The sequence below is a fragment of the Tiliqua scincoides genome, chromosome 2, assembly GCF_035046505.1.
Source record: "Tiliqua scincoides isolate rTilSci1 chromosome 2, rTilSci1.hap2, whole genome shotgun sequence".
NCBI lineage: Eukaryota > Metazoa > Chordata > Lepidosauria > Squamata > Scincidae > Tiliqua > Tiliqua scincoides.
The window spans coordinates 266428293-266439278 of record NC_089822.1 but is presented as its reverse complement, the minus strand read 5'-3'; the positions used below and the strand labels follow the sequence as shown (position 1 = coordinate 266439278).

The 10986-nt window shown below is 46.8% G+C and overlaps 1 protein-coding gene across 5 annotated transcripts in view; it reads right to left on the bottom strand.

Annotated features, from left to right (window-relative positions):
- Nucleotides 1-3710: 3710 nt before the first annotated feature.
- The window catches only part of LOC136640311 (zinc finger protein 665-like), a 274368-nt gene continuing 267092 nt past the window's right edge, over nucleotides 3711-10986 (bottom strand). Inside the window, exons 2-3 of one of the 5 annotated variants that reach the window (XM_066615342.1) lie at nucleotides 8482-8489; nucleotides 3711-5504 (exon numbers count right to left, since the gene is read on the bottom strand). In XM_066615342.1, coding sequence (XP_066471439.1) covers nucleotides 3864-5504; nucleotides 8482-8489 — 1649 coding nt within the window. In that variant the 3' untranslated portion in view covers nucleotides 3711-3863. Of the gene's footprint in view, nucleotides 5870-7908; nucleotides 8013-8481; nucleotides 8490-10986 lie in introns of those variants that run through there. The other 4 variants (XM_066615340.1, XM_066615339.1, XM_066615344.1 and 1 more) reach the window with 4 other exon arrangements.

Genomic DNA, 10986 nt, shown 5'->3' with positions numbered 1-10986 from the left:
GTAGATTTTGTCTGGTCCAGGAAGATTCATTTTTTTAACTTTGTAAGCACACCAATAGAATTGTTTTATCAAATTAACTTTGTGAACAACCAGTCTGACCAACATTACACACACACACACACCCTGTGGACCCCAATCCAACTAGTCATTTCTCCCATTCTCCTTGGATAGGATTGAACCCTTTATTAATTAAATTAAATTAAATTTTTCCAGCAACTGGTGGGGAAAACAAAAATAGACCATGAAAATATATCAGAGCTGATAAGGGTTTGGTTAGGAAGCTGATTTGGCTCCTATACTAGGAGATGCACAGCCCAATCCTATGCGTGTCTACTCAGAAGTAGGTCCCATTAGAGTCAATGGGGCTTACTCCCAGGAAATTGTGGATAGGATTGGGCTGGCAATCACTTCATCAATGGCTGAGTATTCCCTTCAAAAAGCAAGATTCATCACTTTAAAAATACAGCCTCTGCTCTTCAGTCAAACAACAAGATTAATATATCACTTTAAAAACTGTTTCCTTTTCTTCTCTTGGCCAAGTAAAGTGTGTGCTTGTCTCTCCCCTCCCCCCTTTGCCAACTGCATGGAAACAACTTTAAGGGGGAGGAAAGCAGGAAGGTTTGGAGATTGAAAGGGGGGAGTGGAAGAGGGAGGGGGTTGAAAAGAGAGATTTCACTTTGATGAGAAGAGATCCCAGGCTGGGAACTAGGAACCAACCACACAAGGATCAAGGAGAGTTTCTTTCTGATGGTCAGCAAGGACAAGGACTGCAAAATGAGCATGCTTGGCACTTGCCAGATAGGGGTTGGAGTCAAAGAGCTTTGCAGACAACATGCATCGAACACAGAAGGCAGCAGAAGGCACTCCACTCTGGAGTGGAGGGAGAAGAGGGCGGGTCGGCAGTCACTCTGGGAGGGAGCAGTTGAGCACCTCTCATTTCTTCTGCTTAAAAAAGCAAAGAAGATGGGCTCATATTCTGCCCAGGGGTGTGACTGTATCGCTGTGAGAGGACATCCCCTTTGAGTTCCTGGCCCCTCCCTAACGAGCCACGCCTCACAGTCTATAGCAAGGGTGTCCAAAGTTTTTGGCAGGAGGGCCACATCATCTCTCTGACGCTGTGTTGGGGGCCGGGAAAGAAAAGAGTTAATTTACATTTACAATTTGAATAAATTGACATAAGTTTACATAAATGAATATATTAAAGATGAACTTATATGAATGAATGAAGGTCTTGCAATAGCTCAAGGCCTATAAAAGGCCTTGCACAAATCAAGGCTGGCCTTTCCTTTGCTGCCTCTGCTACATCACAGATGTGAAAGAGCAAGCAGTGAAGGGAGCTCTCATCCCACAGCTCATGGGAGAGGTCAAACAGTCGCCCTCACGCTGAGAGAAGTTGCGTTGGGCCAGTGTAGGCTCCAAAAAATCTGCAGAGAGGCTCATTGGAGACTGGGGGCTCCCTGAGGGCTGCATTGAGAGGCCTTGAGGACCGCAAGTGGCCCCAGAGCTGGGGTTTGGGCACCCCTGGTCTATAGGGAAAAGATGTAGAGAAGAGCACCCAAAATTATTAACTGGGCTGGCGAAACTTCCCTACGAGGAAAGGCTACAGTGTTTGGGGATCTTCAGTCTAGAAAAAAAGGTGCCTAAGGAGGGACATGATTGAGACATGCAAAATCAAGCAGTTCTTTTCCATCCTGCACAGTACCAGAACCAGGAGACATTCACTACAACTGAAAGGTGGGTCAGAACAGGCAAAAGGAAATGCAGCTTCTCTTGATCCTGCTGTAATTAATCTGTGTAACTTCTTGCCACAGGATGTGGTGGTAACACCTGAAGGCCCAGAAGCCTTTAAAGGGGATTGGACAAGGAAGGAAGGTGCATCACAAGTTACAAGCCATGAACGGTATGTGTAAACTCCTGGTTTTAGAGGTAGCCTATCTCTGAATGCCAGGCGCAAGGGAGGGGCCACAGGATATGGGTGTCTTGTTGTCTTTAATGCTCCCTGAGACATCTGGTGGGCACTGTGAGATACAGGAAGCTGGACTAGATGGGCCTTTGTCCTGCTCCAGCAGGACTCTTCTTTTGCTATCTTACAGGGTTGTTGTGATCAAAGCAGGGTGGGGGCGAATGCATGCCATGCACTGAGACAGCGTACCATAAATAAGTAAGAATAATGAACAAGTCTGCTGTCCTAAGTTCCTGACCATCTTTTGGTCCAATCAGCCAAAACTCATCAGGAGAAAAGGTGATGTGCCTGTCTCACCCCTGTTCCCATCCATTCTGGAGGATTCTGGAGGCCCACTGAGGCAACCATGCTGCAGGATTGCATCACTCCCCTTGCTGCAAGACCAGCCTAGGACCAGGGCCTCTGAGAAGAATGTTATTAGGAGGTACAAAGTTTATTATCGGCCCCTTGTCAGGGTTGGAGCATATAGAATTTGCAAGCCTGAATTAGGCAGGGCCTTAAGTCTATATGTAAAGTGCTGAGTCATCATGACAAAGGGTCCACAATGCACTGCAATGTAAGTGTCATGTAAGTATATGTGGCTGCTGCAATCACAGGAATGAGATCATGCATCCAAAGACAGGATGATGCAAGAGGATGATGCAATACCCATCCTGATTGGCTCACAGTTCCTTATAAGGAAGGCTGTGAGAGCCCTCATTTGTGGGTGGTCGTGGAAAATCATGTTTGGGGTGTTATTTGCTGTGTCCTCTTTGCTGCTCTGCAAGTGTCTTTGCTGTGCTGCTTTAACTGTGTTGCTGCTACTGCTGTAAATATTTGTAAATACAGACTTAATTGGTGGTGGACATCTGCCATGTCTGTGTATTCTCTGCTGGGTTGCAAGCTCTGTCCTTGAACCCTCATTCCACTACCCTAAACTGATAAGGAGAAGCTCTCTAATCAACACCCTTTCAACATTCTGCTCACAGCAGAATGGAAAGTGTCCTCTGTGCACCAAAATGTACTTCTGCAGCAGCAGTAGCCCAACAGTTGTGTCCCTGACCTCCCATACACTCCTTCATGGCAAACAGATCCACAAGCAAAAGAGCCACAGTAACAGGCCCGTTTCCTCCCAGATTTGACACAATGTTATGGATGCATTCCTGGGCCTATAGGAACCTACCCTGTGTGTACACTTTGTGTGCCTTGCCCTGTGGTGGAGTCGTCCACCCACACTCCAAAAATTTAAAATGGTTCAGATCCAGTATGAATTATTTCAGGAGAAGGAAGGGATGAATGATCCCAGAAGCTCTTTCCACATTCTGAGTATTAATATGGTTTCTCCCATGTGTGGGTTCTTTGATGCACAGTCAGGTCTGAGCACCCACAGAAACACCACACTCCAAGCATTTATATGGTTTCTCTCCAGTGCGGGTTCTTTGATGCAACGTCAGGCTTGCACTCTACATAAGAACATCCCTGCTGGATCAGGCCATAGGCCCATCTAGTTCAGCTTCCTGTATCTCACAGTGTACCACCAAATGCCCCAGGGAGCACACAAGACTACAAGAGACCTGCATCCTGGTGCTCTCCCTTGCATCTGGCATTCTGACCTAGCCCATTTCTAAAATCAGGAGGTTGCACATACATGTCATGGCTTGTAACCCATGATGGAATTTTCCTCAAGAAATTTGTCCAATCCCCTCTTAAAGGCATGTAGGCCAGATGCCATCTTCACATCCTGTGGCAAGGAGTTCAATAGACTACATTTTGAGTAAAAAAATATTTCTTTTGCCTGTCCTAACTCTCCCTACACTCAATTTTAGTGCATGTCCCCTGGTTCTGGTGTTTTGTGAGAGGGTAAAGAGCATCTCTCTACCTACACTATGCTCTGAATGAACATCTTCCACACTCCAAGCATTTATATGATTTCACACATAGTCAGGCTTGCATGCTGACTGAAGCTCTTTCTGTATGCCAAGTGTTTATATGATTTCTCCCCAGTGTGGATTATTTGATGCACAGTCAGGTCTGATCTCTGTCTGAAGCTCTTTCCACACTCTAAGCATTTATATGGTTTTTCGCCAGTGTGGATTCTTTGATGCACAGTCAGGTCTGATCTCTGTCTGAAGCTCTTTCCACACTCTAAGCATTTATATGGTTTTTCACCAGTGTGGATTCTTTGATGCACAGTCAGGTCTGATCTCTGTCTGAAGCTCTTTCCACACTCCAAGCATTTATATGGTTTCTCCCCAGTGTGGATGCTTTGATGGACAGTCAGGCTTGACCTCTTACAGAAGCTCTTTTCACACTCCAAGCATTTATATGGTTTCTCCCCAGTGTGGATTCTTTGATGCACAGCAAGGTTTGCCCTCTGAGTGAAGCTCTTTCCACACTCCAAGCATTTATATGGTTTCTCCCCAGTGTGGATTCTTTGATGCACAGCAAGGTTTGCCCTCTGAGTGAAGCTCTTTCCACACTCCAAGCATTTATATGGTGTCTCCCCAGTGTGGGTTCTTTGATGGAAAGTCAGGCTTGACCTCTTACAGAAGCTCTTTCCACACACCAAGCATTTATAGGGTTTCTCCCCAGTGTGGGTTCTTTGATGCACAGTGAGTGTTGCCCTCTCACTGAAGCTCTCTCTACACTCAAAGCATTTATAGGGTTTCTCCCCAGTGTGGATTCTTTGATGCACTACAAACTTTGCCCTGTTACTGAAGCTATTTCCACATTGCAAGCATTTATATGGTGTCTCCCCAGTGTGGGTTCTTTGATGGAAAGTCAGGTTTGATCTCTTACAGAAGTTCTTTCCACACTCCAAGCATTTATATGGTTTGTCCCCAGTGTGGGTTCTTTGATGGAAAGTCAGGCTTGAACTCTTACTGAAACTCTTTGCACACATCCAGCATGTATATGGTTTCTCTCCAGTGTGCGTTCTGCGATGAACAGTCAGGTCTGAACTCTGCCTGAAGCTTTTTCCACACTCCAAGCATTTATATGGTTTCTCCCCAGTGTGTGTTCTTTGATGCAAAGTCAGACTTGCACTGCGAATGAAGCCATTTCCACACTCCAAGCATTTATAAGTTTTTTCCCCAATGTGGATTCTTTTATGCACAGCAAGGTTTGCACTCTGACTGAAGCTCTTTCCACACTCCAAGCATTTATATGGTTTCTCCCCAGTGTGGATTCTTTGATGGACAGCAAGGTTTGCTCTCTGGTTGAAACTCTTTCCACATTCCAAGCATTTATAAGGTTTCTCTCCAGTGTGGATTCTTTGATGCACAGCAAGTTTTGCCCTCTCACTGAAGCTGTTTCCACAGTCCAAGCATTTATAAGGTTTCTCCCCAGTGTGGATTCTTTGATGCACAGTGAGGCTTCCCCTCTTACTGAAGGTCTTTCCACACTCCGAACATTTATATGGTTTCTCTCCTGTGTGGGTTCTTTGATGTGCAGTCAAGCTTGAACTCATACTGAAGCTCTTTCCACACTCCAAGCATGTATATGGTTTCTCCCCAGTGTGGGTTCTTTGATGCACAGTCAGCCTTCCATTCTGACTAAAGCTCTTTCCACATTCCAAGCATTTATGAGATTTCTCTCCTCTTCGTTTTCCAGGTTTTGATTTACTATTGTAGGTTTTTGCACTTGGAGGGACTTTTTCCTTTCTCTTTCTAGTTTCTTTTTCTGGATCATCTGGAAAGACAAGCAAATCCCCACCCTGATGAGCACCAGATATTTTTCTCTGTTTCTCTGTCTGTTTTCCCTCCTGCTTCATTGAGATGTCTTGATGCACAGCTTTCTCACTGACAGGTGCTGGTCTTCCCTCCTGCCTCCGGTGTCTAAAAGTCACTTCCTCTACGTCACGCAAGGCTGTTTCCGGTGACACCCCACATGGTTCCCTCTGATCCTCATGGTCTTGCCTGCTCCTTCCTGGAACAGAGAGAGAATATCTTGATTAGCAACAGAGAAATGGAAACTCCAATGGATGCTGTTTGGCATATGAAGTAAAGTAAACCCAGAAGTAAAGTAAAGTTTACTCAGAAGTAAACCCAATGGAGTCAGTGGAAATGACTACCAAGAACGAATGCACAGGATTACTGCCCTTCTCAGTGACCAAGTCTCAGTTAGCATTTTGAGCAGGGGTTCCAATCTCCAGTCCAGGGTCCAAATCTGGCCTGTCACAAGACTTTATCTGGGCCACAGCAACTTAAATAATTTTTCCCCAACTACAGTTGGACAGTCAACATGTGCAGTTCTGTCTGCCGCACTTCTCTCTACATGGCCAGAGTGTGCCAGCCTGGCTAACCCTCACTTTCAATCACCTGGGCCATATGCTGTAAGACCCACATAGCATAATTATTCAATGGTAACCTCATCCCTGTCAATAAAACAAACTGCGTTTCCACATGTTGACTTTTCATCTATGCTGTAAAATGTTCACAGTGAGGACAGCACCACTTTTGGACCTGTGTAAACAAATGATTAAAAAACTAGGTTTCCTCATTAGATCAGCCAGAGAATGTGCTGTGCATCGCTGATGTTTTCAGCCCAGGAAAATATGTAAAATATACAATGTGGCCCTCCTACTGGAAAGGTTGGAGATCCTTGCTTTACAGGGACACAGGATAGGGGTCTCCCTCTAGATTCTTTCAGCAGCTTCAATGCTGTAGTAGCATCTGAGAAACCCTGGATCACCTGTTTTGTACAGAGGAGCTTTTCTCTGAACGGTTTCGTTCTTTTTTAAATGGCATGGAGAAGGCACTGAGCTCAACTGAAGTGGAGAGATCAGGAGTGGATCCATTTCATCTCCCATCCTGCTTAATATCTGATTGCACTGTCCTTGCCATCCCATTCCAGCGCCTATACAGACCCCAACCGCCTCCAGGCAGTGCTCCAGGACCTGCAAAGCCTCCCTGGAATGGGATGGCAAGGACAGAGAGAGCTGGATGACTTCCCCCAGCGCCTTTACGTAGATGCAAAAAAGCATGGGGGACAAAACAGAACTCTGTGGCAGCCCACACTGTAAAGGCCAGAGCCAGCTATGGTGTGATCGGAGTGGCTGCGTTCCGCTCTGAGAAGCCACTGGCTTTTTTGCCTATTTTTTTTCAAAAAGCAGGAAGGAGGGGGAAGCAGAGGTCAATCAGCAGAAGACCAGTGGCCACCTTGATGACACTCAGACAACTGAATAGGAGTTTTTTACGTACCTCTTTCAACAAAAGAGTTCTCACAAGCAGACTACAGACAAAATAGGATTTCTAAATGGATCCCTGTCCCAAAACAGCTCACAATGTATAAAAAATGCAGAAAGTAGGGTAGCTAGGCCCCTCCCCACTGGAGCCATGGCAGGAATTTGCCTCTATCAGCCCAGAATGGCTCCCCAGGGTTTTTGGGGAGTTTTTTAGATCCCCACCTGGAAATGCAGCAAGGCTGAACTCAGGATCTTCTGCATGCCAAGCAGCTTCTCTGCCAGGGAGCCACAGCCCCCTCCCTGAAAGACCTTTGTCACTTTGGAAATGTCCCATCCTGGCTCTTGCTCCCCATTTCTCTGCAGAATCACTGGTGATAAACACTAACAACAATCCATACCTTTCAGCATCTAGGGCAGTGGTGTCCAAACTTTTCAGTTAGAGAGGCACACTGTATATTTTAAAAATTAAAAAATCAGTTTTATAAATGAATGGATGAAATTTAAATGAATTGATAAGTTGTACCTGCACCTTTTTTGAAATCAGCACAATACGATTCAGAACAAAGAGAAAGGTGACCGTTACTAAGAAGCAAGACTGTGCTGAAACTGAGAAATGATATATAATGTGGAAAAATATCAAAAGCTAGCAAAACTATCAGCAATTAAAAATATTTTAAGTTGCTGCAGGCTCCACAAAATCTTGTGGGGGCCAGATGTGCCCCCAGACCACAGTTTGGAGACCCCTGATCTAGGGAGATTAAGCAAAGGGGTCCTGACTTACCCAGAAAAGCCACGTTCTCCAGGTTCTCCAGCATCACTTCTGCATACAGGGCCTTCTGTTTTGGCTCCAGCAGAGCCCACTCCTCCTTGGAGAAAGACACAGCCACCTCCTCAAAGGACACCGGAGCCTGAATGAAGAAAGGCACAGATTATCCCTACCCAAGACACATTTCAGAGACTCCAGGAGGGGAAACCTGATATTTTCCTGCAAAGTTCAACCTTTTACATTTTAAAATGCAGTCAAATAGGCAGTTGAGTTTTTAAGTTTTGTTCTTTAGAATAACAAAGAACAAAAAGCATCGCACCAGAAGACCCCATGCAGTCCTTCCTCAAGTCACAGAGCCTCCTGCCAGATCTTGGAGACTCCTCCTGCACACTGCACAGGCAGCCAACTCTTTGATACCTCAGTCCTTGTGGTCGGTGTAGTTTTCACAGAATCTGGGATCTGGAGGGTCCTGCTATGTCATCCACTCCACTCTCCAGCTCAGTGTAGGAGCCAGAGCTAGAACACCCCAGCAGACAGTTGTTCTGAAGGCCCCATCAAGGTAGTGACTTATCCTTGCAAATGCAACACTTCCTCACCTGTCCTAAGACTTCATAGCACCTGGAGCTCAACCTCTGCTTGTCTACCTAGAGCACCAGCAGAGCCACAGACAGCATCCTGCCTGAGCAGTGGTCCAGGGCAAGATGGCAGGAAGGCTCTAAAAAGAGCAGGAGAAACTCAGGTTCTTGTACATGTGGGCAGCTTCTGGGATGACAGCACATGCACACTGATGGCTCTAGACATCTCCAGTTCTTGGGCACAGTGCTGTGTGGAAATAAGCTCTACTTAAACTATACAGGCCCAAGTCAGTTCATGATGCTTCCCACAGGTATGTCTTTGATTCACAATGAACCTTCATTCCTGCCTCTCTCTGCAAACTACCCTGGTGAACTGCAGGGTATTTAGAGTTGCTTCTGAGACAGGCGCTGTGAGCAACCTCCATTCCTGCAAGCAGAGAAGAGAAAGAGCCCTGCCCCTCCTGACTGCTGCCAATGTGATCCACAAAAATTGAGTGTTGGGAGAGTTAGCACAGATAAAAGAAAATATTTCTTTACTCAGCGTGTGGTTGGTCTGTGGAACTCCTTGCCACAGGATGTGGTGCTGGCATCTGGCCTGGATGCCTTTAAAAGGGGATTGGACAGGTTTCTGGAGGAAAAATCCATTACAGGTTACAAGCCATGATGTGTATGTGCAACCTCCTGATTTTAGAAATGGGCTGTGTCAGAATGCCTAATGCAAGGGAGGGCACCAGGATGCAGGTCTCTTGTTATCAGGTGTGCTCCCTGGGGCATTTGGTGGGCCACTGTGAGATACAGGAAGCTGGACTAGATGGGCCTATGGCCTGATCCAGCGGGCTGTTATGTTCTTATGATCAGATGATGGTAGTCAAAAGGGGCAGCTGCCACTTGCACATAAGGGCACTCCTGATGGCATTTCTGTAGAATATTCTGCAAAATGGGCACCCCCACATCTTGCAGCACCAGAAGCAGCAGGAAAGGAAGAAGCAAAGGAGGTGGCCCCTACCGTCACCACTCCCTGCAGACTACCCTGGTCACCTGCCCCCTACCTGAGCAGACTTCGCAGCAGCCCCTCCTTCTCCAGCCCACGGAGCAGGCGACACAGAACACGATGCTGAGGCCTCTCCACTGCCTGCAAGAGACAGAAGGGAGACTTTATTCCTCCAAATCAGTTAAGAACTAAATGTTTTTCTTCCAGGCCCCAGTTCTGATTGACAGAATTCGAGGAGACAGCAGGAAGTCCAGCAGGAAGTCCTTCCTTTCACAGCACATCCTTACTGCCCTGAAGGTGCTCCTCAGATGCATATGGCAAGTCCCATGACCTCAGGTAACCTTACAATTGGATGAAAGGAAGGCAGAGAGGGCAGGTCTATCAGTGTGTAGTAGTATAAAACAGGGGTGTCCAAAGTTTTTGGCAGGAGTGCCACATCATCTCTTTGACACCTTGTCAGGGGCCGAATTAATTTACATTTCAAATTTGAATAAATTTTCATAAATGAATATATTAAAGATGAACTTATATGAATGAATGAAGGTGTTACAATAGCTCAAGGCCTATAAAAGGCCTTGCACAAAGCAAGGCTGGCCTTTCCTTTGCTGCTGCAACTGCATCACAGATGTGAAACAGCAAGCGGTGGAGGGAGCCCTCATCCCACAGCTCACTTGAGAGGCCAAACAGTTGCCCTCATGCTGACAGCAGTTGCGTCAGGCCAGTGTGGGCTCCAACAAATCTCCAGAGGGCCAGAGGCTCATTGGAGACTGGGGGCTCCTTGAGGTCCGCATAGAGAGGCCTTGAGGGCCACAAGTGGCCCCAGGGTCAGGGTTTGGGCACCCCTGGTATAAAAGATACATGAATCTGGAGGTAGGGTGGAGTGCAAAGGACAGGGGGGCTACTGCCTTTATGCCCTGCTTCTGTCCGATTACACTGAGAGCAAGACACTGTCCCGTCTGCTGCAGGAAGCGGGTGTTGGGTGGCAAGCGGGCAATATTGTGCCCTTGATTTAAAAAGAATTCGGGCGCAGTGGCTTTTCTTCCAGAACAGTTTGTGTTATTTAACCCACTTTAATATAGTTATTGTACTCTACCGTTTCTGTCTTACTGCTGGGCAGCCTCAACTGAGGCAGATTCCAGAGCTTGAGCAGTGATAATTCCCCCTACTCAGACCTCCCCTGAATACCAAAGGGGCATGATATTTTAAAGACAGTGATGAGCTGGAGCTGGTTGAGAGCAGGGCGTGGAGGCATCCAGACGCCACTCTGCATTCAGCTTCAGCTGGTCAGAGCACGTTTGTCTCACCCCATGGCACGGTCCCTGGGGGGGTCTGCACTGTTTCAAGGAACTCCCGCCATTGTGCTTCCCACTGCTGCAATGACAATCCCTCTTCTAGTTCCTGTTTAACGTGAGGTGGCTCTGCCCAGTTCAGATGCTGCAGGAGAGCCCCCATCCGGGCTGCAGGCGAGAGGTCCTCTGGTTCTGCCAGCCTCATCTCTGGCTGGAGACTTTCTGGCTCCTCTTGCTC